A 27,434-nucleotide genomic window follows, 5' to 3' on the forward strand; every position below is an offset into this window, starting at 1 on the left:
TAAATTTTAATTATGTGATGCCCTAGACCTTTCTCAGTAGTTATATAGAATAGACTATATGCAGTATACAGAATTATGTTATATAAAATATGTCTTCTTTTCTAAAATTGAAAAAATATGAATTCCAAAACACATCTGGTCCCAAGATTAGAAAAAAGATTACAGACCTGTAAGGGCTATGCAGATAATTCAAATATGCAATGTGTTGGTTCACAAAATGGTCCCTGTACGAAAAGGGCATGGAGAGACCAAAGAAAGAGGCAAACCACTCCAGATTGGTAGATAGCAGATTTAATAAGCAAGGGAACTTACATACAAGGCTTGTCTTAGCTGAAAGACAAGTAGATATCTGCATCCACCCACCAGAATCTTAAAAATGTATAGAGAGGCTTTAACTAGGTTCAACCATGTATTCAGTGTAGATAGTCTCAACAATACCTTATTCTCTCAAGGCTATGTCCCTGAAATGGCTCCAGCCATGGGAACATTGGGCAGAGTATACATTCCAAAGACAAGGGAAGGGGTGAAAAGATACCCATTGCCTGGCTCCAACTCTCAGGTCAACCAGTGGTCACATCCTCAATGACTTTCTCCAACACGATGGGATAGTAACTAGGTGTCCACAGCTTGAATGATCAGGGGGAGGAGGTGACATTTAAGCTTAGTTCTACATGATGAAAAAGGAAGAAGAAAAAGGCAGTCATGCAAATTTCACGGAGAGAGAATTCCAAACAGAGGGAACAGCTAACGCAAAGATGAACACAAAGAGGCCACTGTGGCTGGAGCATATTGGACCCCGTGAAGAGTGCTATAAATTGCTGGGCAGACTTCATGTAGTCAGAAAGATGGTGAATCTGGTACTAAATCCTTTGATGAATATGGTGTAGTGTCCATGAGTGTGGTGATTGTCAACAACTAGGAGGCCTAGAGGGAAGTCTTCCTGGGTGGGAAAGCATGTGGGGAGATACTTTAGGTAGAGGAAACATAAAGCCAAATGGGACTGAAAATGTAGACTAGGATTTATGGCCTGAAGACCTTGGTTTGGGGAGAAGTATGAAAGGAAGTCAGATTAGGTAGATTAGGTGGGTTCAAGATTTGAATTGGGATGCTGGTTGAAAGATGTTCTAGGATGACCAAAGACCTGGTCTAAAATGACAGTGTCTGGGCCACCTGGGTGGCTCAGTCAGTTAAGCGTCCAACATCGGCTCAGGTCATGATCTTGCGGTTCGTGGGTTTGAGCCCTGCGTCAGGCTCGGTGTTGACAGCTCAGAGCCTGGAGCCTGCTTCGGATTCTGCGTCTCCCTCTCTGCCCCTCCCCCGCTTGCACTCTGTCTCTATCTGCCTCTCAAAAATAAATAAATGTAATAAAAAAATTTTTAATGGCAGTGTCTGGTTGAGTTCCAGTCAGCAATGTGTGATCTGGGCTTTTGGATTTAAAATAGGTTTGACACAGCTAGAGGACAGTAGCCAAGGCTGAACTGATGAAAGATGTTTTTGCTTCTGTTTATGCCTCTCAGAGTTTCTACTTTTCAACAACTGTCTCAGAATGTCTGTCTCCCAGCTTCCCTGTCTCTTATTTTTCTTTTAATTTAAATTCAAATTAGTTAACATACAGTATAGTCTTGGCTTCAGGAGTAGATCCCAGTGATTCACCTCTTACATATGACACCCAGTGCTTATCCCAACAAGTGCCCTCCTTAATGCCCATCACCCATTTAACCCATCCCCCCCCCACCTCCCCTACAGCAGCCCTCAGTTTGTTCTCTGTATTTAAGAGTCTCTTATGGTTTTCCTCTCTCTGTGTTTTTATCCTATTTTTCCTTCCCTTCCCCTATGTTCATCTGTTGGGTTTCTCAAATTCCATATATGAGTGAAATCATATGACATGTCTTTCTCTGACTGACTTACTTCGCTTAGCATAATACCCTCTAGTTAGTTCCATCCATGTTGTAGCAAATGGCGAGATTTCATTTTTTTTCATCACTGAGTAGAATTCCATTGTATATATATATATATATATATATATATATATATATATATATATATACACATCATATCTTCTTTATCCATTCATCAGTTGATGGACATTTGGACTCCTTCCATGACTTGGCTATTATTGATAGTGCTGCTATAAACATTGGGGTGCATGGGCTCCTTTGAATCAGCACTTTTGTATCCTTTGGATAAATACTGAGTAGTGCAGTTCTTGAGTCATAGGGTGGTTCTATATTTAATTTTTTGAGGAACCTCCATACTGTTTTCCAGAGTGGTTGCACCATTTTGCATTCCCATCAACAGGGCAAAAGTGTTCCCCTTTCTCTGTATCCTCACCAACACCTATTGTTTCTTGAATTGTTAATTTCTGCCATTCTGACAGGTGTGATTTTGTGGTTTTGATTTGTATTCCCCTGATGATGAATGATGCTGAGTGTAGAGAGACAGGGCCTAAAGGTGCGGTGATGAGAGAATTACAAAGCAGGGGGCTAAGACTCTCCAGGAGCCAAAGAATCGCTCACTTGGCTCAAGCCTCTTTTATTTTTGCAAATTGTATGTGCAAGCACATACAACATAGTATTTGGCATCTTGACAGGTCATGCACCTGCAGTGTATTGCATACTGGGTCATGAGTACATCTGGCGCCAGACAAAACATTCTTATCCTAGGCCTGGTGTCTGTATGATGTCCTTCTGGAGAGAACGTGCAGTCCCGGTGGCTTTCCGTCCTGGGAATGAAACTGCTTTCAGTTCCTTGCTGCTCTGTCCCTTTCCTTCAGGACATTCTTATGGTGCCTCTGGCTTCTTGTTCTCCAACAGTTGAGCATCTTTTCATGTGTCTGTAAGTTATTTGGATGTCTTTGTAGAAGTGTCTATTCATGTCTTCTGCCCATTTCTTTACCAGATTATTTGTTGGTAGGGTGTTGAATTTGGTAAGTTCTTTATAGATTTTGGATATTAACCCTTTATCAGATATGTCATTTAAAAATATCTTCTCTCATTCTGTCAGTTGCCTTTAGTTTTGTTGATTGTTTCCTTTGCTGTGCAGAAGCTTTTTATCTTGACGAGGTCCCAGTAGTTCATTTTGCTTTTATTTCCCTTGCCTCTGGAGACATGTCTAATAAGAAGTTGCTGTGGCCAAGGTCGAAGAGATTTCTGCCTGTTTTCTCCTGTAGGATTTTGATGGTTTCCTGTCTCACGTTTGGGTCTTTCAACCACTTTGAATTTGTTTTTGTGTATGGTGTAAGAAAGTGGTCCAGTTTCATTCTTCTACATTTCGCTGTCCAGTTTTCCCAGCATCATTTGCCAAAGAGACTGTCTTTTTTCCATTAGATATTCTTTCCTGCTTTGTTGAAGATTAGTTGGCCATATATCTGTGGGTCCATTTATGGATTCTCTGTTCTATTCCATTAATCTATGTGTCTGTTTTTTGTGCCAATACCATACTGTCTTGATGATTACAGCTTTGTAATCTTAAAGTCCAGAATTGGGATGCCTCCAGCTTTGGTTTTCTTTTTTCAACATTACTTGGGCTATTTGGGATCTCTTATGGTTCCATACAAATTTTAGGATTGTTTGTTCTAGCTCTGTGAAGAATGCTGGTGTTATTTTGATAGGGATTGCATTGAATGCGCATTGAATGTGCATTGAATGTGCATTGAATGCTTTGGGTAATATCAACATTTTAACAATATTTGTTCTTCCGATCCATGAGCATGGAATGTTTTTCCATTTCATTGTGTCTTCTTCGATTTCTTTCATAAGTTTTCAGCATACAAATCTTTTACCTCTTTGGTTAGGTTTATTTTTAGGTATCTTATGGGTTCTGGTGCAGTTGTAAATGGGATTGATTCCTTGATATCTCTTTCTAATACTTCATTATTATTGTATACAAATACACTCGATTTCTGTACATTGATTTTTATATCCTGCGACTTTGCTGAATTCGTGTATCAGTTCTAGCAGTTTTTTGGTGGAGTCTTTCACGTTTTCCACGTAGAGTATCATGTCATCTACGAAAAGTGAGTTTGACTTCCCTCTCTTAGTGGCTTTTTACATCCATATCTTTGTGATCCAATCTGGCATCTCTGTTCTTCTCAGTCTCTTAACATATTTCTCTCTGGTGGCTCTCAGAATCTACATCTTTGCATATCCATGTTTATGTCTCAGAACTTTGTTCTCTGTCCCTTTGTCTGTGTCTGTACTGTAATTATCTTTCCCGAACTGAACTGTGTCCTTCTGGAAGGCATGAACCTTTTAATATTCCTTTGGGTATCCCCAGTGACCCGCACAGAGCCTGGCATATGAGAAACTCTCATATGTGTATGCTTGAATGAAGGCTTTTTCTGAGTAAGGAATACTCTCAATCTCCTGTCCGCCTACTCCCCGCGGAGCTGGCCGCCTGCTCAAAGACTAGCTAGGGAGTAAGTAGTGCGGCAGGTGTGATGGCATTGTGCTGCTGCTATTGGATTCTTTATCTAGGTGAAGAAACTCCGGAGGCACCTGGCCTTGGCTTCGCGCTGTGCGCAGGGACAAAAACAGCCGACACCACGCCCCGGAGTCTTGCGCATTGGCCCGTCCCTTCGCCGGCCCCGCCCCATCCCTCCGCCTCGGCCAATCAGGGTCTGCCTCATGGCCAGGCTCGTGGAGAGGCCAGGGCAAGATGGCTGCGGCATGTCGGGCTGTGAAGGTAGTGGTGCGTTCGCTCCTGCTGGCTGTCCCGCTGCGCCAGCTGGGACCGCGCGGTCGTGGAACTAGGGGGTAGAGATCGGTGCTGGGAGAAAGGGTCACCCTTATCTAGGCCTGGTAATGCGGCAGTTGGGCTTGGGAGGTGAAGGTCAACTCTCCGCTGCATGTGTGTGGGCTGTCTGGGGATGAGACACCACCAAAAGGTCCCATCAGTAAGGAGAGGAAACACACCTGGGTTACACCGCAGGCGTGACCAGGAGTCTCCCTTGCAGGAGTGGGGGTGGTCTGCACAGCATAGCCATTTGACCATATCCTTCACAGGGCCTAGTTGCTCTAATAACCGGAGGAGCCTCTGGTCTGGGTCTGGCCACGGCAGAGCGACTGGTGGGGCAAGGGGCCACTGCTGTGCTTCTGGACCTGCCTAACTCCGATGGGGAGGTCCAAGCCAAGAAGTTAGGGAAGAGTTGCGTCTTTGCCCCAGCTGACGTAAGTGTGTACATGAGGTCACTGAAATAGGCCTGGGAACTGGTGGGGTCCCCTTCCATAAGGGTGCTATCCATGTGGACAGTGGACCCATCTCCTTGCCCCTTTTGGCCTAAGCTCTCTGTCAAGCACTGTGGGAGCATTTGCAATAAGGAATGTACAAAGCCCGGATCCACGGCAGTGGGGATGGAGATTGGACATATCAGAATCTCCTGGAGTTGGTATGTACAGTTTGAAAATGCATATTGTGCTCTGTAGTTTTATATTTACAAAGTTGAAAAACTTTTAGTGAAACTACAGAAAGTGAAGCTAGCTATCTTCATATCACTAATTCTCAAAGCTGCTCTGATCCACCGAAATCTCCAGGGGTATGTGAATTTATCAAAAGAGGGTATAGATTTGAAAAATGTTTTGAACACTGCTCTATACTACCTAACATTTTCACCTTTGCCCCACTCTTGAGTTTTCTTTTGGCCTCTCCCTTGATTACAGAATCCTGTTGTCACTCAAAGACTGGACCTGCTCCCTCCTCCTCCAGGTTTAGTGGTGAGTGTATGTGCTGGGAGATGTATACTTTTCTCCACTTCTCCCTTTGAAGGTGACCTCAGAGAAGGACGTGCAGGCAGCCCTGACTCTAGCAAGAGAAAAGTTTGGCCGTGTGGATGTGGCAGTCAACTGTGCAGGCATTGCAGTGGCTATGAAGACATACAACTTAAAGAAGAATCAGGCCCATACTTTGGAGGACTTCCAGCGAGTTCTTAATGTAAGGCCTTGGAGGTTCTCCAGGGGTACAAGTAAGAGATATTTGACTGTGGGTGCCCCCATAGCTTTTAGGGGACAAAAGGTCCTACACCATGTTTCTACTGGTCTTCCAGGTGAATCTCATGGGCACCTTCAATGTGATCCGCCTGGTGGCTGGTGAGATGGGCCAGAATGAACCAGATCAGGGAGGCCAACGCGGGGTCATCATCAACACTGCCAGCGTGGCTGCCTTTGAGGGCCAGGTGTGTGGGCAGGGACAAGGCTTGTGTGTCCTTGGTGACTTGTTAGGGCTCTTCCACCTCTGACCTCTACTCCTTCTCCAGGTTGGACAAGCTGCATACTCTGCTTCCAAGGGGGGCATAGTGGGCATGACACTGCCCATTGCTCGGGATCTGGCTCCCATGGGCATCCGAGTGATGACCATTGCTCCAGGTAGATATATTCCCTCCCTGCCACACCTGGGATTGGGTAGGATTCATGGGCAATTGAGAGGGGAAGGTGTCTACCAGCTAAGCAGCAATAGTCTTCCATTTCTGGGCATCATAAGTACATAGTTGGGGCTAAGGTGAGGAGGGAATGAGTAAATATGAAAGGAAGGGCAAAGGCACCTGGGTACTCAGTTGGTTAAGCATTCGACTTTTGATTTTGGCTCAGGTTGGTGAAATCGAGCCCCGCATTAGACTCTGTGCTGACAGCACAGAACCTGCTTGGGATTCTCTCTCTCTCTTCTTCTCTCTTTCCCCCTCCCCAACTTGAGCATGTGCTCTCTGTCTCTCTCTCAAATAAATAAACATTGAAAAAAAAAAGGAAGGGTAGGACTCTGACTCTGACTGTCTTGTCTAGGCCTATTTGGTACCCCACTGCTGACCAGCCTCCCAGAAAAAGTGCGCAACTTCTTGGCCAGCCAGGTGCCCTTCCCCAGCCGCCTGGGTGACCCTGCTGAGTATGCTCATCTGGTACAAGCCATCATCGAAAACCCATTCATCAACGGAGAGGTCATCCGGCTAGATGGGGCCATCCGCATGCAGCCTTGAAAGGAGAGAGCACAGAAAACACCTGTTCTTCTGCCCCTCCTTCCCCTGGAGTACTGTACTGCAGCTTGAGAGGAAGTCCAGTAGCCATCTTGTAACTGCCCAGCAGTCACACTCTGTGCCTAATAAAGCCTCTGTTTCTCACAGGGAGTGGGTAACGCTGTGTGCTGGGTAAACTGGCATGGGGAAGAAAGGTGAATTAGTGACAGGGTCAGATCCTTCAAGCCCAGGGGTGGGTGGGAAAGGCAGTACCTCATACCTTTTGTGTCCTGTTACAACACATGGCCTTGATTTTAGTGAATAACTTTATTAACTAGGGTCAAAGGTAGGGATATTGGGGGGATGGATTGGTGGAGGAGGCCTTCAGCATTTTCATCTCTGACTCCAAGCTTTTGTGAGCTTGATGAGGGAGAAGAGATGACCATCCTGAGCTCAGCGGCTGCTGGTATTGAACTGCAGGTGATATTGGGCTGTAGGTTGATTGGTGTAGATTATCGAATTCAGATAATTCTGCCTGTGAAGGAAGTGCAGAGGCCTCAGCTGATGAGCTTCCCTCTCTCCCTGACCCTTCTCATCCCTCCCTTGGCATTCATGTTGCCACCCCCTAGAACTCACTGAGCTTTTTGCTCCGTAGCCAGCTGCTGATTGAAGGAGCCCAGCCCCCTTTGAAATACAGCACAGAGTTCCCTCTTTTGCTCTTCTAGCTGCAGTGCTGCCTGGGCCAAGCTCAAGGTCTGACTTTCCCTTTTGGCATCCAATGCTCGTTCAGCCCGGCGCTGTGCCTCCTTTTCATGGTGTTGCACCTTTTGGGCTTTCTTGATGGCAGCACGCTGCTCTGGAGTCATGCCCTTCCAACAATGGGGTGGGACCCGGTGGGGAGCCACAGGGTTTTGGGTAGTCTGGGGGTTCTCAGTCGGTAGGTTACTTGTGACCTGTTTCTGGATCTCCTTGAGGTTAGCCTGCTGTTCATGGCGTTGCTCATGGTGCTGCCACCGAGCCATCTCAGCTGCCTGGTGGGGCCCCAAAATATGAGCATTTGGGTACCCAACATCGGGGAACCCTCAGTCACAGGGGAGGGGAAGACATGACCCTACTCTCCTCTATCTCTGGGAGAAAAGGAACAGATACTGCCTGACCTTTGACCTAATATGGGGGGGGGGGACGGCGGTGGGATGACAGGGAACTTCCGTGTTCTCTGGAAACCTTTAGACTGAGAGGCTGGGGAAGGGAGGGTGGTGTTCCATTTTCAGGTCATCCTGAGTCTGGATGTGGGGAAGAGCATCTTCTGCCCTAAGAGGGCCCTTAGGTGAAAGGGGACATCCTCAGCTAGATGAGAGGGCTGGTGTTGATTCAAGAAAGTTTATGTGGGCAAAGATACGGCTAAGGTTCTCCAGGACTTTGTTCAAGGGGTTCAGGAGAGCCCAGTACACTGAATGGCTCAGGCTGTACCTGGGCTTTGTTGGCGTTGGCCATGGCAGTCATCATGGCCACGTGACAGGACTCCTCCAGCTTGGCCAGCTGGGCGGCCCGTGTATCCATGGCTAGGCGCAGCTGGTCATCGAGCAGATCTACACAGATAAATATGGCCAGGGCACTATACTGGTCTGCCCCATTGCTGGTTCACTCATTCAGCTATTTGTTCAACAAGCTCGGTGGATATGTGTATATGTATGTTTGGGAGGGGAATGTCCTAATTGTAGGGATGTGGAGGAGTTACTCTTTGGGGCTAGGGATAGCCAAAATAGCAGCAACGAAGGATTTCTCAAGTGCCTACTTGAAAGATACAGGGAGATGGATCAAACATAGATCATCATACCGCATTTTGATAAGGGCAACGATAGAAATGTATACAGGGCATCATGAGAGCTTTGGGTGGTGGGTGAGAGGAAGGCTTCCAGGAGGAGGTGATCTTTGAAATGTGCATTGCATATAGAAAGAAAGAGCAAAGGGCATTCCAGGCCGTGTTTTAGTCCAGTCACACCAGCCTCATTGCTGTTTCTAGAACATGCCAGGCACTACTGCCCCAGGGATTTGCAATAGATGTTACTCTTGGCTCATGTTCTGTTGCTCACCCCAGGTCTTTGCTCAAATATTGCCACCTCAGTGAGGCCTTCCCTGTCTCTCCTACCTAAAATTGCAACCTTCCTGTGCCCAACATTTATCCCCCTTCCCCGATTTATTCTTCTCCCTACCATTTGCCACCATTCAATATACTCTACATTTAACTTATTTTGTTTATTGCCTATCTCTCTCCTCACTAGGAAGTAACCTTTGGGAGGGCAGAGATTTTGTCTGTTTTATTCACTACCATGCCCAGCACCTAGATCAGAGCCTGGTACATAGTAGGTGCTCAATAAATATTTGTCAAATGAATGAAGGAAACCAAGAAAAAGTATGTTCTCTACCTTAAACTACAAATAGTGTGCTCTTGCTGGAGCATAAAATGCAAGTGGCTAGAGAGCTTTGCAGGGGCCAGACTAAGAGCCAGAAACTTGCCCTGAAGGTAGTGGGGAACATGGAAGGATTTTAAGCAAGGGGTTGGGGCGGGGACACAGCTGTGTATTTTAGAAACCTCCTTCCAGGCTGGTATAGAATATAGTCAGGCTGGTGGGAGACAATAGAGGTAGAGAAGCCATCTTGGAGGGCTCAAGCCAGGCCAAATATATAGGAGGCTACATTAGCAGTACACGATTGATTGCATGAGAGAGTAAGGGAGGGGAAAGATTTGGATGCTTCCCAGGGTCCTGGCTTGGATGACTGGACATATGGTGTGGCCACCACTGGAAATAAAAGAGAATGAAGAGCAGACTAGGGAATTCTGTTTAGGAAGCTAAGTTGAAGGTGGTCAACAGGCATCTGCAGATCTGATTCTGCAGGTAGAGAGTCCACAGCACAGAGGTGGTGACATGGTAGCTCAAACCAGAATGAGGGCCGAGGGCACCTGAGGTAAGTATGCAGGGTAGGGAAAGCAGTGTGCCAGAGACCAAGCCTCAACAAGGAAGGAGTAAAGGAAGAGGAGCCCACAAAAGGCAGATACTGAAGAAATGGTCAGAGACCTAAGAGCAGAATGTACTATTACAGAAGCCAAGGAAAAGAGCCTCAAGAAGCATGTGATTAGAGTCAAGTGTAGCAAGAAAGGTCCAAAGAGGAAAGACTAAACAGAACCTCTTGTACTTAATAACACAAACACATTGGCGATTTAGCAAGAGCAGGGTCAGTGCATTTGTGTGGGGGAGAAAGGAGATCTTGGGGTTGAGGTGTGACTGGAAAGGAAGAAAAAACAGCAAGCAGAAGCAGATTTTTCAAAAAGTACGGCTGTAAAGAACAAGAGCTAGCTCACAGCATCTAGAGGAATCACAGGGTGGAGGGAGGCTTTTTTTTTTTTTTAAGATGGGTTAGACATAAGCATGTTTACAGCAGGCACAGGAGGGACCAGTGAAAGGGGAAATGTTGAAAACACAGTGCAGGGGATATCTGAGAGACCACAGCCTGGGGGCAGGTAGAGGGAGGCACAGGGATAATGGGGTCCAGAACATAGGCTTAAGGCTTGGCTTTGAAGAGGCACAGGGACACAGACTTCAGATGCTGGAGGATGGCAAGGGTGGAGTGGGGAGGATGGATAGAGGTACATGGTTTCATTTCACTCTTCACAACAACCCAGAGAGGAAAGGATCAGCACCATTTTTCAGGTGAGGACACTAAGGTCCAGAGGTGAAGCAAAATGCCCAAGGTTGCACAGCAAGTAGTCGGTCAGGATTTGAATCCAAGTCTCTCGAGAAATCAGCCCATGCTCCTTCCATTACACTGTGTGGACTCTCCCTTGGTATTCTGCTGTCCCTGTTGCCTAGCTCTGCCTTCTCATACACTTGCCTGCTGCCACAGGGTAGCTGGGCCCCATGGCACCACTGCAGCGCTCTGACAAAAATCACCAAATACTCCCAATTTCCAAATACAGTAGACAGGTTTCTGTTCCTATCTGAACTTCTCCAGGGCCTTTGACATTATTGATGACTCCCTCTCTGAAACTCCTCCCTTGACCTCTGAGACCACTTCTCGTGGCAACTGAGAGAAGGCAAGCATGGTGTCATGGTCAAGACATGGTTGGGCTCTGGAGCCAGCTTGCCCAAGTTTACTTCCTGCGTCCATCACCATTAGCTGTATGACTTTGGGCAAGTTATTTAACATCTCTGTTCTTCAGTTTCCTCCACTGAAAATGGGGATAATACTAGGACTTGCCTCATGGACTGGTCGTCAGGATTACCTGAGTTAATATATGGTAGCAAACTTAGAGTGGTATACAGTAAGTGCTCAATACAGGTTAGCTCTTTTTATTATTTGATGTATCTTTTACCCTACCTCCCTGATCCCTTTGTTATGGGCTCCTTCATTCACTCAAGATACATTTACTGAGCATCTACCATGTACCAGGTAGTGTAGTGTGTAAGTCACTGGGGTTGTAGTGGTTAATAAGACAGCTCTGACCTTTGTCCTCACAGAGTGTACCATTTGCTCACCCTTTCCCAGGCTCCATTCAGGCTTAGCATCCTGCTCATCTGCACAGCTTTCCCCACCTTGGACCTCCAGATCTCTCCCTGCACCCCAGGCTGGCTGGCTATATGCCACCTCAGAATCATATAGCTACATGGCTGCCTGTTGGCCACCTCCTCTTGGCTGCAACAGCATTCTAGCTAATCTCCTTGCCTCTAGTCTTTCCCTCTAACCTAGTCTCCACAATGGCTGGCAAAATTTTACGGCTAAAATACAAATCACGTGACTCCAATGCACAAAACCCTCCCATGGCTCCTACCTCACTCAGTAAAAGCCAAAGTCCCCACCATGCCCCATAAGGCCCTCTGGATCTGGCCCCTTCCATCTCTCTGAACTTGTTTTCTATCACTTTTCCCCTCAATGGGTCTACTTCAGCTACTCTGGCCCCACTGCCATTCTTCAAACATTCCAGACACCCTCTCTCCTGCCTCCGGGCCTTTGTACTATTTCTTCTACCTGGACAGCTCTTCCCTCAGATGTTTGCATTTCTCACTTCCTCATCTTCGGATCTGTATTCAAACATCACCTCAGTGAGGTTTTCCTTACTTAAAATTGCAACTGTGCACCCCTCTCCCAAAGTCCTCATATCCCCCTTTTGTGCTTTATTTTTCTCCCTAGCAACTATCTTAACCACATTATAGAGTTGACCCTTGAACAACGCAGGGCTTAGGTGCACCAATGCCCCCCACAGTCAAAAATCCACATATAACTTTTGACTCCCCCAAAACTTAACTACTAATAGCCTACTGCTGCTGTTGACCTTACCAATAACATAACGTTGATGAACACATATTTTGTATGTTATATGTTATATATTGTATCCCTACAATAAAGCTGGAGGGCTCCGGCTGCCTACCTGAATACTTCTTATCAACCCTGACTTGTTGTCGCTCCTTCAGCTGCTTCTCCAGGCTTTGCCTGAACTGCTCCTGCTGCATTTTCAGGCATGTGGCCTTCTCCAGGTCCTCCCTTGCAAAGTACTGCAGGCTGGATGGACCATAGCAGGATTCGCTGTCCCTGAGATAGGCTGGATACTCCATCCACTGTCGGCTAGGATCCCAAAAGTCAATTTCCTGCTTGTTCTTGACCTGCTGCTTTTGCTCTCGAAATTCCTGGACTTTCTTGGCCAGCCGACGTGTCCGTTCTGCCTCTTCCTTCTCTAGCATCTGGGCTACCATATCATACTGCTTCTGGTAAGTAGCTGGGAGTGGTGGGAAGGAACATGGAAAAGCCCCAAGGCAGAGACAGAGCCCACTCAGCATGGCCTCTGCTCCCAAGGCCCATCGGGTTTGTCCCACCACACCCCAGGCCTCAGGCCCCACCCCAAGGCAGTACGGCCCTACCTCAGCCCACTCAAGCCCTTATACTAGCCTTCTTGGCTTGCCCTTTGCCTTGAGTTTTTACCATAAGCTGCCTCCTTGCTCTGCTCTGTTGCCTCTCGAAGCTTTCGCTCTTCCACCTGGCTGTCGAGGGCTTTGACATCCATCTGATCCCAAGAAAAGAGGTAGATCAGGGTAGGGGAACAGCAGCGGGCCTTGGATGCTCTAACACAAACTGCTAAGAATTTACCTGCTTCAGAATCCTCCAATAGACTCCCAATACCTACTGGATAATATTCTATTATCTGAGCATGGCTTGTAAGCCCCTCAGTGGTCTAGCTTCTGCCTCCTTCTCCAGCCTTATCTCAGTACCTTTTTCACCCACCCCACCCTCAAGAGCTCTGTGCTTATGTTTCCCTGTACATCTTAGGTTGTTCTGAACAAATAGCCTTTGCTCCAGCCGCTCCCTCCACTTGGAACTCTTTCTTCCTCTTTTTACCCAAACTCCTATTCATCCTTCAAGATCAGCCCAGGCTTCACCTTCCTAATTCCTTAGGCATTCCTTACTACCATAGAATCTAGGACCCATTGTCCACATTATATTGAAGTTTGCCTCTCTTGATGATCTCCTCCACCAGACTGTGAGCCCATTCAGGGTGGAGACCGGGCCTTAGTCAGTTTTGTACCCTTCTGCCCAACCCAGCGCTTGGCACAGAGCAGACCCTGAGGAAAAGCTTGCCAACTGGATCTCAATCACACCACACATCTCTCAGCCAACTACTTACTTATGTCAGGCACTATACCTCTGGTTTCCAGAGCCATCACCATATGTTAATATTCACTTTCACACTTCCTTTATTTAGCTTCATTTTACCAAGGAGCCTGGAGCTCAGAGAAGATAGGCGACTCATTTAAAGCCATGCATCTAGTAAACAGCAGACCTGGCCTTGAGCATAGGTATAAGGTCTTTTCCAGAATACCATGCTGCATACCCCCATCTATCCACCTACTTAGCAATTTATTTTTTCTTAAACTGTCAATATTTTCTCTTTATTTTGATTATAATTCATTTAGAACATTTCAAGATAGTGCAAAAGGGAATATAGTTTAGTGAAGAGTAAGTCCCTCCCATCTCTCTCAGCCTAGTTAACAGTTTCTTACGTGGCCTTCCAGACAGCATTTAGGCATATACAATACCAAATATTCTTTAGACTTCTTTTGGCTCCATGTTGCCTGTCTCTCGAGAACCAGGCCACTCAGCCCAGAGCTGACTGGAGGAGAGTCAGCTGTCACTGCTCCTCTTCCCCCAGTCTCTTCCCCTGTACCCCCAGCCCTCTTCCTTCCCACACCTGGGAGGGGATGCCTTCTCTCCATTCTCCTTCCTTTCCAACCCGATGGCCTGCTCAAATCAAGGAGGGCTGTAACAGACACTGCTACGTTCAGCTCCAGGTGCAGGAGTGATGTTACTCCTGGTCCCAAGAAAGTCCCCATTTCCCACTCACCCCCATGACCCGGGTCCGCACATTGACGAATCGGCTCTGTCGCTGTTTTTCTTGATTTTTTCTAGCCTCAATGGCTGCCACCTCCTTCGGATCTGGCAGGTTTATCTTATTCATCTGGAGCAAGGGTGGGGTGGAATGGCTAATCAGTGCTAACCATCACCCTTGACTACATCCCTAACCCCCATTCCTTTCTCCCTACAGTGTCTGACCACTTATTGATTCCTACTGATTTTACCTACTGGTATACTTCATATATGTGTCCTACATCTCTGTTGTCACCACCCTAACTCATGCCTCACAATTGGGTGCCAGACAATATTCCCAGGAGCCTCAGTGGTCTCCCTTGCTCCAGTGTTACCCTCTCTACTTCTCTGTCTCCGCTAGTTACCAGAGTGACCTTTCTGAAAGCAAATCTGACCATTGCACCTCAGCTTAAAACCTTTAAAAGCCAAGGGAAACCAAAGCAAAAATGAACTATTGGGACCTCATCAAATTAAAAAGCTTCTGCACAGCAAAGGAAACAATCAGCAAAATGAAAAGGCAACCGAAAGAATGGGAGAAGATATTTGCAAACTACATATCAGATAAAGGGTTAGTATCCAAAATTTATAGAGAACTTACCAAACTCAACACCCAAAACACAAATAATCCAATGAAGAAATGGGCAAAAGACATGAATAGACACTTCTCCAAAGAAGACATCCAGATAGCTAACCGACACATGAAAAAATGCTCAACATCACTCATCATCTGGGAAACACAAATCAAAATCACACTGAGATACCACCTCATGGCGGTCAGACAGGCTAACATTAACTCAGGCAACAACAGATGTTGGTGAGGATGCACTGCTGGTGGGAATGCAAACTGGTGCAGCCACTCTGGAAAACAATATGGAGGTTCCTCAAAAAATTAAAAATAGAACTACCCTACGACCCAGCAATTGCACTACTAGGTATTTATCTAAGGGATGCAGGTATGCTGTTTTGAAGGGACACATGCACCCCAATGTTTATAGCAGCACTATCAACAATATCCAAAGTATGGAAAGAGCTCAAATGTCCATCGATGGATGAATGAATAAAGGAGATGTGGTATACATATACAATGGAGTATTACTCAGCAATCAGAAAGAATGAAATCTTGCCGTTTGCAACTACATGGATGGAGCTAGAGGGTATTATACTAAGTGAAATTAGTCAGAGAAAGACAAATATCATATGACTTCACTCATATGAGGACTTTAAGATACAAAACATGAACATAAGGGAAGGGAAGCAAAAATAACATAAAAACAGGGAGGGGGACAAAACATAAGAGACTCTTAAATATAGAGAACATAGGGTTGCCGGAGGGGTTGTGGGAGGGGGGATGGGCTAAATGGATAAGGGGCTTAAGGAATCTACTCCTGAAATCTTTGTTGTACCATGTGCCAACTAACTTGGATGTAAATTATAAAAAATAAATGATAGAAAGTAAAAAAAAAAAAAAACCTTAAAAGCAATAGAGTGCCTGGCTGACTCAGTCAGTGGAACATGTGAATCTTGATCTCAGGGTTGTAAGTTCAAGCCTCATGTTGGGTGTAGAGATCACTTAAAAATAAAAGATCTTAAAAAACAACAACTTTAAAAGCAGCTTTAAAGCAAATGGCTCCCCAGTGTTTACAAGATAAAATGTAACCCTCTTTGCCAGATTTATAAGTCTTCATGATCTGACCCCTGCTCACCTTTCCAATTCTCAAACTCATTTACAAGTCTCCTCTATTTGTATTATGCTCTATTCAGTTTTCCCTATTTCAGTAAATGGCACCACTTTTTCCTCTTTATTTGCTACTTATTCTCTAGTCAAGTGACAGGCTAGAAGGCTTAAATTCACCTGTGTTCTTTCATATTTTGGGAAGCTCACTTTTGGCATTGTGAGCTGGCCAAAACCACAGCCAAATACACTTTTGCAAACATGAATCTGATCATGTCTCTCACCTGCTTACAATCCAATGGCTTCCCACTGCACTTAGCATCAGATCCAAATGCCTAACCACGAGTTTCAAGATCCGGCTCCTGCACACCTCTCCAATTCATCCCACGTCACAGCCTCCCTCACTTACAGTCTTCCAGGCACACTGGCCTCCTATCAAGTCCTCCAACGCAACAACCATTCCCACCTCAAGGCCTTTGTACATGGTGTTTCTTTGTTTAGAATACCATTCCTCAACTCCTCCTAGAGCTAGTTCTGGTCTTTTTTTTTTTTTTTTTAATTTTGTGGTTGAAATATTTGACACATACAGGAGAATATATATATATAACCCATTTACAAGTTAGGAGGCATGACAAAAGAGACCCATGAACCAACACCCCAACTTAAGAAATAGAACATGATTAGGGCACCTGGGTACCTCAGTCGGTTAAGTGTCCAACTTCAGCCTAGGTCATGATCTCGCCGTTCCCAAGTTTGAGCCCCGCATTGGGCTCTGTGCTGACAGCTCAGAGCCTGGAGCCAGTTTCAGATCCTGTGTCTCCCTCTCTCTGCCCCTTCCCCACTCACACTCTGTCTCTCTCAAAAATAAACATTAAAAAATTAAAAAAAAAAGAAATAGAACATGATCAATACTATTGAAGTATCTTATGTCTCTTCTCCCTCATCCTTACCCTAAGAGGTAACTACTGTGCAAATGTTGACATTCACTTACTAATGGGCATTAATATACTGTGTGTGTATACGACTCCCTGGACAATATTTTGAAATATTCTCATTTAAGAACTTTATAACGTATCATGCAGTGTGCATTCTTCATCTTCCCGTGTTCACTCACGTTCATTCTATCATTTAACAAATCTTTGGGGAGTGCCTACTGTCAAGACACTCCTGTAAGCATTTGGGAGACATCAAAGAACAAAACTGACAAGAATCTGAGTCTGTGGAGGTTGCTTTTGGGGGGGCACAGACAATCAACAGCACATTAAATAGTTTGTAAGATGATAAGTCCTCTGGGAAAAAATATAGAGCAGAATAAAGGGAACTGGAAGTGCCAAGGAAATGGGGAGTGTTACAATTTTAAATGTTGAAGCCAGGGGAGGCATAATTGAACAGGTAATATTTGAGCAAATACTTGAAGGTGAGGGAGTCACCTATGCTGATATCTAGGAGAAGAGCACTCAGGCAGAGGGAACAAGTGCAAAGCCCTTAAGGAGGATGCAAAAGGCACACATTCAGGGGAACAGCAGGGAGGCAGGTGGGTGGAGGAGACGTAGGTAGGAAATGCTATTAGAGAGATAATGTGGGGTGTGTGCAGAGCCTGTAGGACTTTGCAGAACATTGTTAAACGCTGTGGCTTTTACTCTTAGAGAAATGGGCAGCCATTGGAGGATTTTGAGCAGTGGGAATGATGTGTTCAGCCTCTGCTTTTTAAAGATTCACTTCTGGATGTTGTGTGAACAGACTAAGGGGACCAGAGGCAAGGCTAGAAGCAGGGAGGCCAGACAGAAGGCTATTGCAGCCATCCAGGCAAAAGATGATGGTGAATCACATCAGGTCAGGAGCAGCAAGGATAGTGAGAAGTGGTCAGATTCTGAATATATGCATGTATTTTAAAAATGTTTTTATTTATTTTTGAGAGAGAGAGAGAGAGAGAGAATGAATATGAGTGGGGGAAGGGAAGAGACAGAGGGGGACAGAGGACCCAAGTGGACTCTGTGCTGACAGCAGCAAGCCCGATGTGGGGCTTGAACTCACAAGCTGTGAGATCATGACCTGAGTCGAAGTCAGATGTTCAACTGAGCCACCCAGGCACCCCAGATTCTGGATAGATTTTGAAGGCAGAGCCAACAGGACTTCTGATAGATTAGATGTGCAGTATGAGAGCAGTATCAAGAATGATTTCAAGGATTTGAGCTAAGGCAATCAGAGGGATAGAGTTGTTATCAACTGAATAGTCTGTGTGGGAGAACAGTGGAATGGGGAGGAGGATCAAGAGATCATGTTTGGAAGTGTTGAGTTTGAGAAGTCTATTAGATATCCATTGATAGCGTACAGATGGTATGGTGGATTTCATTATTGTTCCAAAAGATCTGGTGCTTCTCCCTATAGAAGGCTTATACATCTCATTGCCCTCAAGGTTAGCCATGTGATTGGCTTTGCCCTTTGCAATGGGAGAATTGGCGTGTGTTATTTCCAAATAGAACTAAGAGCTATTATGTGATTGCCACGTTTTCCTCTTCAGTCTCTGCTAGGAGTCTGGCAATGTCCCGGGTAAGAGCTGCTCCTTCAGCATTGGTCCTGGAATGATGACATAGAGCAGAGATGTAGCCAACTCAAATCAGACAAGATGCATGAGTGAGAAATCCTTGTTATTTTAAGCTGCTGAGATTTTGGGGTTGTTTGTAACCTCAGCAAAAGTTAGTGTATCCTAATACAAAGGAATTTCATGTTTATTTACTTTTGAGAAAGAGAGAGAGTGAACAGGGAGGGGCATAGAGAGGGGGACAGAGAATCCAAAGTGGGCTTTATGCTGACAGCAGAGAGCCCAATGTGGGGCTTGAACTCATGAACGCATGAACTGGGAGATCATGACCTGAGCTGAGCCACCCAGGCACCCCAGGAATTTAAAGCTATGAGGCTATAAGAGATCTTACTCTAGGGCAGTAAGTTTAGATGCCCCAGGGGAGATGGGGAGTGGAGGAGTCAGCACTTGAGGCTGAGGAGGAGTGTCTGGTGAGGTGGGAGGAAAACCAGAAGTGTGGTATCTGAGAAGACTTCAGGAAGGAGTGAGCAACTGATGTTATGTTAAGATGAGGACTGAGAACTGACCGGTTTAATAACACGAGGATTGTTGATGACCTTAACAAAAACATTTTTGGTGGGGTTGTGGGGATGACGACCTGACTGAAGTGAGTTTAGGAGAGACTAGGACTCTGCAGCACAAACAACCCAGTTTATTTATTTTTAATTGCAAGGGAAAAAAAGGAGGAATCTGTAGATTAAAAGAAACCTATATACAGGTGGAAAAATTTCTCTAGCATATACCTCAGAGTGCAAGGGCTGATCATAGGGCATAAATGTATTTAACTTTACAAGTTGTTTTCCAAGGAGACTGTACCAATTTACACTTTCACTATAGTGTATAAAAACTCTAGTCACCCCACATCCTCAGGAATACTTGGTATTGCAGACTTTTTAATTTTTGCCAATTTGTTAACATAAAATTATAATTATCAATTTTTATTGATATTATCATTATTGCTAATGAGGTTGCACATCTTTTCATGTATTTTGGCCATTTTTGAATACTCCTCTGTGAAGTGCTCACTTTTGTTCATTTAAAAAAAATCAAGTTGCTTGTCCTTTTCTTATTAATTTTAGGAGTTATGTATTCTACACACTAATCATTTATTAGCCTAAATGTGACAAACACCTCCAATCTGTGGCTTGTTTTTTCACTTTATTATTTTTTATTATTTTATTTTTTCCATTTTAGAGAGAGAGAGAGAGAGCACAAGCAGGAGGGAGGGGCAGAGGGAGAGAGAGAGACAGAGAATCTTAAGCAGGCTCCACACTCAGTGCAGATCCCAACGTGGGGCTCAAACCCACACCCCTGGGATCATGATCTGAGCTAAAATCAAAAGTTGGATGTTCAACTGATTGAGCCACCCAGGCGCCCCAGATTTTTTAAAATAATATTTATTTTTAGGGGCAGCTGGATGGCTTAGTTGGTTAAGTGTCTGACTTTGGCTCAGGTCATGATCTCACAGTTTGTGAATTAGAGCCCCATGTCAGGCTCTGTGCAGACAGCTCAGGACAGCCTGGAGCCTGCTTTGGATTCTGTGTCCTCCTCTCTCTCTGCCCTCCCCTGCTCACGCTCTCTCTCAAAAATAAATAAACATTAAAAAACTAATAATATTTATTTTTTAAAAAGCTCTATGCCCAATGTGTGGCCTGAACTCATGACCCAGAGATCAAGAGTCACATGCTCTGCTAACAGAGTCAGCCAGGTGCTCCCTCACTTTACTTTTATGGTAACAATTGATACATACAAAGGAATCTGGTTAACATACATGTAAGTTATGAAGCACAACAACAAAATGAATACCTGTGGATCCCCTGCAGAAGCCAGAAAATAAAACATAATCAATACCCCAGAAGCTTTTTGTGTGCACTTACCCACTTTTTCATTTTCTTTATGTTGTAATTTGGATGAATTTAAATGTAGTCCAATTCACAAATCTTTTCCTTTAAACTTAGAAGTTTTCATCATTCAAGAAATCCCCTGAGGTCATAAAGATATCCTGTTATATGTTCTAAAATGTCTAGAATTTTGCCTTTCTCATTTAAGTTTTTAATCCATTTGGAATTGCACTTTATATATGGTGTGAGAGGTAGGGATCCAATTAGATTTTTTTCCAAGTTCCATCTCATCTTTCTAAAATGGAACATTAGTTCCTGTCAATTATATGAGATTGCTGTCCTTTGGTCATTCTGTCCCCTCAGCCTGATTGTGATTGTTTCTCCCAGTTGAATTCATTTACGATTACTCTACTAGATTCCATAAACCAAGCTTTCTCACTTTCCTGGACTTGTCCTAGAACTTTTAGACTCTTCCCAGCCTCCAGACATCATTTTTAAAATGGTTTCAGGAATGGCTATGGCAACAACCAGACCTTTTCCATGTCTAAGCCTAAGCACCAACCCCAGCCTATTCATTCCATCTGTCACCACAATGTAAGGTCATTAAACGGGAAGATTTGGTAGATATTTTAAGCTTCTTGGACTGCTAAGGCCATGACCTTGTGTTTTTGTTTTTTTGTTTTGTTTTGTTTTTTGAGAGAGAGAGAGTGTGAGTGGGGGAGGGAGAGAGAGAGAGGGAGAGAGAGAGAATCCCAAGTAGGCTCCACATGCCAGGCTCGATCCCACCAACTGTGAGATCATGACTCCAGCCAAAATCAAAAGTCACATGCTTAACCCACTGAGCCACTTCGTTGTCCCAGCCATGATCTGGTAATGAGCAAGTATAAGGTGATAGGGGGATGAAAGTATGAAGAAGGATAGAAAATATGGGGAATGGAGGGGGAGGGAGAAAAGGAAAGGGGAAGAAGGGCAACCTATTACTAATAGGAATGGAGGACAGAGAGCAAGAGAAGGGAAAGAAGGAAAGCGAGGGAGGGGGCAGAGGAGGATGGAGAGGAGGAAATGGGATGGGGATGAAGCATGAAGAGAGATAGATAAAATGGGGGGAAAGGAAGAGAATAGAGATGGAGAGCACTGGCTCAGGAACCCTGACTCCAGGGAGTTCACATAAAATATTTTTCTTAGCAAGGAGTGTCAATTTTGAAGCTCCCAGGTTGGATCTGTGTTCAAGTAGCCAATAAGTGGCTCGGGTCCAAGACTATTCTTGGGTTACAGCATCAGTCTCTGAATTCTGCTTGGAAACACAGGTGGGAGGCGGGAGACAGAGGCAGTACCTGTGGCAGTAGCTTTCCCTAGCCCATAGCCTGCCGCTCCAGAGTACTCTCCTCTCCCTTCACACTCCCTCCCCCTCCCATCCCAACCCATTCCTACCCTTATTCCTAGTGGAACTTCCAACTCTACTTCACCATCAGCATGGTCTGAGCTCACCTAACACCGAATCATCCCACTGGCCCCTCCTTCCCATACAGCCCTCGCTCCTCGAGGTCCTTCCAATTCCTGACCCTGTTCTTGTTTGAGCCTTCCAGCCGGCGAGGCTAAAGCCACTGCCAAGCTCCCACCTTCCTCTTGCCCTGGAGGGCATAACCCTGCTGTGACTTCTGTCTCAGTAAGCTTGGGCTCTGGTCCTGCCTGCTTCCTCGGATCCCAAAAGCCGCAGAGTCCTGCGTAACCGCCTCCTCTGCGGTTTGGTAGGCTGTGTCAGTGGTTGGCGTTGCCACGCCACAAGAAAGGGGGGCGGGACCCAAACGTCCGTGGTAAGCTCGCGCCCTGGCAACGGATCAACAAAACTTCCACACCACGCCCCTGGTTCCGCTTGCGCCGGAAGCCGGAAATCCCGTTAGGCCTGGACTTATTCTCGCGAGGTTTGTCTTCCGCCCGGCCTGCACTGCGGTGTTTCCCGCGCGGGCTACCCCAGTTCCCGGGCGTACGGCGCGGCCTTTTGTACAGCCGCCGGCGCCGCCGCTGTCATGGGTTTCCTGAAACTGATTGAGATCGAGAACTTTAAGTCGTACAAGGGTCGGCAGATTATCGGACCGTTTCAGAGGTTCACCGCCATCATTGGACCCAATGGCTCTGGTGAGATAAACCTGGCTGCGGCCCTCCGCACGTCCCAGCCTGGACCCCCTATCCGGCAGCAGAGTAGTCCAACCCAGCCCGTGTGACCTGAAATGTCGGGAACCCTCACAGGTTCCTCTCCCTCCTGAGCGGGCTCAACTCGAACCCGCTTTGCCCGCTCGAGTGCTCTAACTCAAACCTCTTCCCCAGGTGTCACTTGCCCGCTCTCTGCGCGGCCCCCTCCCCGGAGCAAGTGGTACGGGCCGATTCTGTACGTTACCCCGCCCACTGCCCCCTCCCGCCAAAAGTGGCGCGTCCGGAGCCGACTGCCAGCGGCGGGCCGTGCAGTCCTCCGCCGGACCTGCTGCTTCCGGCTACTTCCCCTTGCCTTGTTTGAACCCTCCGGAGGGTGTGGGACCGCTGGTAGCCCTCCCTTGGCCCCCGGTCTCCAGCGGTACACTTCTGCCTTATCCCAGCGCCCCCTCCCGCTTCGCTCTGGTATGCTCCAATTCGTCCTTTTTTTTTTTTTTACTCTCCTCCGGAGGCGGCAGTTTTGAATTTCTGATCCCGCGCTCGCCTCTCCAGCTGGAGTGCTTGGGGTCTCCACCCTCCACCCCCATCTCAGAGATGGGGGTGCCTCGGAATCCCCCCTTTAATTTACCACTGAAGCCGTTAAAAGAACTCTTCCGCTCGCCGAATTTATTGAATGTTTACTGTTTTGTAAGGAGTTATTCGAGGTGCTGTGGAAACAGTGAAGAATAGAGTAAGCCTTACTCTCGGGGCTTGCATTCCAGAGGGGAAAGACAATAATAAAGAAGGAGAAAATAAGACTATTCGGCTGTGATACATGCTATGCAGGAAATTAGGTTGATGGGATACAGTGACTTGGGTGGTGTCTTTGGAAAGAGTGGTCAGTAAATACTGTATTGTGTATTTGAAAGTTGCTGAGGGAATAGATCTTAAAAGTTCTCATCACAAGAAAAAAAATCGTTTATGTGAGGTGATGGATGTTAACTAACTAAACTTATTGTGGTAATCATTTCTCGATATAGACAGCTATGGAATCATGTTGTACACCTGAAACTAACACAATGCTATATGTCAGTTATATCTCAACAAAACTGGGGAGGGGCAAAGAGTGGCTAGGTAACACCTCTATTTCATATCTTAACTCCTCATTTCTAAATGATACACCATGGATTCCTTCCATCTACCCCCATAGGCAGTCTGTTTGGAATCCCACTGTGTTCCTCCACCCCAGAGATGTTCTAGCTAAATCATTTCCTAGTGTGAGGGGCTTTCCCTGCAGACGTAGCTCAAATTTGTGACCTTCCCTGGGGTTTTGCTTGTGTTTGGTGCTCTTTGTAGAGCAGGGTTTCTCAACAGCGGCATTGTTGACATTTCTAGTAAGATAATTCTTTGCTGTGAGGTAGGTCCTGTGCATTGTAGGATGTTTAGCAGCATCCTTGGCTTTTTCCCACTAGATGATAGCACCCCTACCCCCCAGATGTGACAACCAAAAATGTTTCCAGATATTGTCTGTGTCCCCCTGAGAGGTGGGGCAGATCACTCCCTGCCTTCCCCATCCTCACTTGAGGACCACTGGCTTAGAGGACTAATGCTTGGGGTTTCACTCCAGTTTCTTAGGATTTTGGAGTGGTGGCCCCTGTGGAAAGAGCCAGGATGCACCTCTTGGCATTCACTCCCCTCAGCGTGGGTAGATTTGTATACCCAGCTGTTCCCCAAAGACCCCCTTGGTCTGGACCCTGTCCCCTCCCCCAATTCTTCAATACCCACCTCCACAACCCATTTCTTGGCAGAGAAGAAGAGTGAATTGCGTTTCTTCTGTGGCACACAGTAGACACTTGGCACAAGTTAATGTTTACTTTCTTCTGTCTTGTATTTATGGTATATGTTTTTGTGTTTTCATTACTGGTTTATGAGTGCCCCAAAGAAGACATTCCTTAAAACGTTTTATCAGTGTTCAGCTCATAATGCATGTTATAAAAATGTTTACAATATCGAATGATTGCTAATAGGGAGGGCTTTGATTGTGAGACGTTCTAACCATCTCTGGAGAGCATGGGAGAAGCCTAAAGGTTGGAAGTGGGTGCCTAAAAGTCTAACTCCTGGTCAGCATGGTGTGCTAGTCCTGCTCTGATAAGGGAGACAGAGCTGAGTTCAGACCTGTGTTAAGATAGGAGTGCCATTTGTTGAGCACCAGTGTGTGTCAGGTACTTTATTTATTGGGACCTTTTACATTTAAATTCTCAAAATGACCCTATCAGGGAGGTACCATTATCTTTGTTTCATAGGTGGAAGAGTGAGGCACAAACAGTTGTGATCACTTGCACACTAATTGATTCTCAGAGCCAGGGTCAGAAATTGTGCCTGTCATACTTCAAAGCCTTGTGCTCCTGCCACTCCCAACAGAGAACTGTGTGCTAAGCGTTATTTTAGAGGCTTTACCTATCAGTTGTGGTTTTTTAGATTTTCGAAGTGAGGGAATGGAAGGTCAGCTAAAAATTGGTGAAACTAAGAACCTGGTCTGTTGGACTAGAACCCGAGCTCTTAATCACGGTGTTGTACTGCTTTGGAAGGAACTGGGCTGTTATTTTTATACCTGAGTAGAAAGGTGTGGGAAATCAGGTCTTCCGTTCAAGGTCATATAACATGCTGGGGTATAATCCTGAGGTAGCATTTATAGAGATTAAAGTGTTCTCCCACCCCCCACCCCCAGTCTAAATTGAAAAAAAATTTTTTTCCTGAGTCTAAAATGAAGAAAGTAACAATTGTGACTCCACTATTGAAAAGATAACCACTCTTAATGTTAAAAAAATCTTAATTATTTGAATAGCTGATATATGCACACAGTATAAAATTTAAAAAATCCCAAAGGATAGACAGTAAAAAGATACCCTTCCCTGACCTGTTAACCTATTTTCCTTCTGGGAAGTGACCACTGGTTACACTGTTCACATTTTCATGTATTTTTTTTCTATGCCTTTGCCTCTCCCCAAGTTTTTATTATGAAAATATTCAAACCTACTTGTGTGTTTTGCTTAATCGTTGGAAAGTAAGCTGTGGACTTCATGACATTTCACCTCTAGGGATTCAGCATTCGACTCCTAAAATCATCATTCTCTTGTGTCACCAGTAGACTGTGATCACACCTGGGAAAATTAATTTCCTTGTTGTCATCAGTTATCTAGTTCATATTCAAGCTTCCCTAATTGTTCCCCAGAATGTCGTTTTGGTTTTGGCTTTGGCTTTGGCTTTGGCTTTGGCTTTGGTCTTGGTTTTAAAGGGAAACTCGAATCCAATCAAAGTTCGTGCACTGCCTTTGCTTATTTCTCAGTAATCGCTTGTGTTCTGGAGTGGTTCTCCACATGTTTCTTTTTAGACATTCACTTTTTGAAAAAATCAGGCCAGTTGTCTTGGAGAGTATTCCACATTCTGTGTTTGTCTTAAGGTTTCTTCATAGTGTCACTTACTATGTTCCTCTAACTATTATATTTCCTGTAAACTGGAAGGTAGGTCTAAAGGCTTGTTCAGATTCAGGTTAAATATTTTGGCAAGATACTTCATAGATGATGCTGTATGCGTCATATTGTATCACAATAGGAATATGCCTTTTAAAAAATATAGTAAAATACACATAGCAAAATTTGTCATCTTAACGATTTTTTAAGTGTACAGTTCAGCCATGTTAAGTATCTTCACATTGTACAACTGATCTCCTGAACTTTTTCATCTTGCAAAATTGAAAGTGTACACAGGAAATAGCAACTCCCCATTATCACCTTCCCTTAGCTCTTTTTTTTTTTTTAACTTTTAAACTTGGTTGAGATCAAACTATATTTTTTGTTACAGTTACATTATCTGCTTATTTCTTCTATTATGGGCATTTCCCCGTGTCGTTAATGGTTGTAGAACAATCCATTATGTGAATATGCTGTTTCCTTAGATGGGATTCTAGTCTTTAACTGCTGTAGGTAATAGCTGCAAAGGGACTGTTTTTCTCAGCCCTTGAACCAGGGCTCCGGTGGGGGCAGAGCAGTGTTCCCTGACTTCCCCTCCTCTGCTTTGTCCCCTACTCCCTTAGGTAAGTCAAATCTCATGGATGCGATCAGCTTTGTATTGGGTGAGAAAACCAGCAACCTGCGAGTAAAGACCCTGAGGGACCTGATCCATGGAGCTCCTGTGGGCAAGCCAGCTGCCAATCGGGCCTTTGTCAGCATGGTCTACTCTGAGGAGGGTGCTGAGGACCGCACCTTTGCCCGTGTCATTGTTGGTGGGTGAGGCTGGCCAGAAGGCTCCCCTTGGGTCCCGGGAGGTGACTAGACTAGTTGACTGGGATAGGTGGATGTCTGACCTTCAGCTAACTCATGCACTGTCTTGTAGGGGGTTCTTCTGAGTACAAGATCAACAACAAAGTGGTTCAGCTACATGAGTACAGTGAGGAATTAGAGAAGTTGGGCATTCTCATCAAAGCTCGTAACTTCCTCGTCTTCCAGGTGAGCATTTTTAACAATTATTGGCTGTCTGCTCTTTGCTGATCCTTGTCCCATCCTCACTGGGCCTGCTTCATCTTGAGCTTCATCTCTCCCCTGAATTAATGTAGCAGCTTCTTCACTGGGCTTACAAGACTCCAGTCTGTCCCCTTCCAGTTCATCCCTTAGGCTAGGTTCATCTTACAAAGACACAAATCTGTTTCTTTCCTTTTCCTCCTTAAAGCATTTCAGTGATTGCTCATTGTCTTATGATGGTGGTTCTCAAATTATTGTCTCTGGATCAGCATCAACTTGGGGACATGCTAGAAATGCACCTTCTCTGGTCCCATCCCAGATCTATAGACGTAGAGACTATGGGATG

At 45.4% G+C, this 27,434-nt stretch overlaps 3 protein-coding genes across 13 annotated transcripts in view; 2 read left to right on the top strand and 1 right to left on the bottom strand.

The window, feature by feature from the left end:
• The first annotated feature begins 4,565 nt into the window (after positions 1-4,565).
• HSD17B10 (hydroxysteroid 17-beta dehydrogenase 10) lies at positions 4,566-7,104 on the top strand. Its single transcript, XM_019438430.2, has 6 exons — positions 4,566-4,683; positions 5,004-5,168; positions 5,764-5,928; positions 6,041-6,169; positions 6,251-6,359; positions 6,771-7,104. Exons 1-6 carry the CDS (start codon positions 4,657-4,659, stop codon positions 6,959-6,961), a joined length of 786 nt encoding a protein of 261 aa, XP_019293975.1. The 5' UTR covers positions 4,566-4,656; the 3' UTR covers positions 6,962-7,104.
• A 141-nt stretch (positions 7,105-7,245) lies between these two features.
• RIBC1 (RIB43A domain with coiled-coils 1) lies at positions 7,246-22,238 on the bottom strand. Of its 3 annotated transcripts, XM_019438427.2 has the most exons (7): positions 22,064-22,232; positions 14,328-14,441; positions 12,911-12,992; positions 12,363-12,707; positions 8,408-8,526; positions 7,574-7,968; positions 7,246-7,472 (listed from the first exon to the last, which is right to left on the bottom strand). In XM_019438427.2, exons 2-7 carry the CDS (start codon positions 14,439-14,441, stop codon positions 7,391-7,393), a joined length of 1,137 nt encoding a protein of 378 aa, XP_019293972.2. In that variant the 5' UTR covers positions 22,064-22,232; the 3' UTR covers positions 7,246-7,390. The 3 variants fall into 3 exon arrangements, with proteins under 3 accessions (XP_019293972.2, XP_019293973.2, XP_019293974.2); XM_019438428.2 differs by lacking the exon at positions 7,574-7,968 and having other exon boundaries at positions 22,064-22,235; XM_019438429.2 differs by lacking the exons at positions 7,246-7,472; positions 12,363-12,707 and having other exon boundaries at positions 7,570-7,968; positions 22,064-22,238.
• Positions 22,239-22,373: 135 nt separating this feature from the next.
• Positions 22,374-27,434, top strand: part of SMC1A (structural maintenance of chromosomes 1A) — a 46,943-nt gene continuing 41,882 nt past the window's right edge. For 5 of the 9 annotated variants that reach the window (XM_053891590.1, XM_053891591.1, XM_053891592.1 and 2 more), the window contains exons 1-3: positions 22,376-22,580; positions 26,665-26,853; positions 26,964-27,076. In XM_053891590.1, the coding sequence (XP_053747565.1) occupies positions 22,472-22,580; positions 26,665-26,853; positions 26,964-27,076 (411 nt within the window). In that variant the 5' untranslated portion in view covers positions 22,376-22,471. Of the gene's footprint in view, positions 22,581-26,664; positions 26,854-26,963; positions 27,077-27,434 lie in introns of all 9 variants that reach the window. The other 4 variants (XR_002076930.2, XM_053891589.1, XR_008418263.1 and 1 more) reach the window with 3 other exon arrangements.

This window comes from Panthera pardus, unplaced genomic scaffold (genome assembly GCF_024362965.1).
Source record: "Panthera pardus isolate Hobbes unplaced genomic scaffold, ASM2436296v1 HiC_scaffold_27, whole genome shotgun sequence".
Classification (NCBI taxonomy): Eukaryota; Metazoa; Chordata; class Mammalia; order Carnivora; family Felidae; genus Panthera; species Panthera pardus.

Coding starts and splice junctions, on each gene's coding strand:
- HSD17B10 (XM_019438430.2), top strand. CDS start 4,657: ATGGCTGCGGCATGTCGGGCTGTGAAG. Junction 5,929..6,040: donor ACTTCCAGCGAGTTCTTAAT/GTAAGGCCTTGG, acceptor CTGGTCTTCCAG/GTGAATCTCATGGGCACCTT. Junction 6,170..6,250: donor TGGCTGCCTTTGAGGGCCAG/GTGTGTGGGCAG, acceptor CTCCTTCTCCAG/GTTGGACAAGCTGCATACTC.
- RIBC1 (XM_019438427.2), bottom strand. CDS start 14,441: ATGAATAAGATAAACCTGCCAGATCCGAAGGAGGTGGCAGCCATTGAG. Junction 8,527..12,362: donor GGTTGATAAGAAGTATTCAG/GTAGGCAGCCGG, acceptor TTATCTGTGTAG/ATCTGCTCGATGACCAGCTG. Junction 7,473..7,573: donor GCTACGGAGCAAAAAGCTCA/GTGAGTTCTAGG, acceptor CTTCCTTCACAG/GCAGAATTATCTGAATTCGA.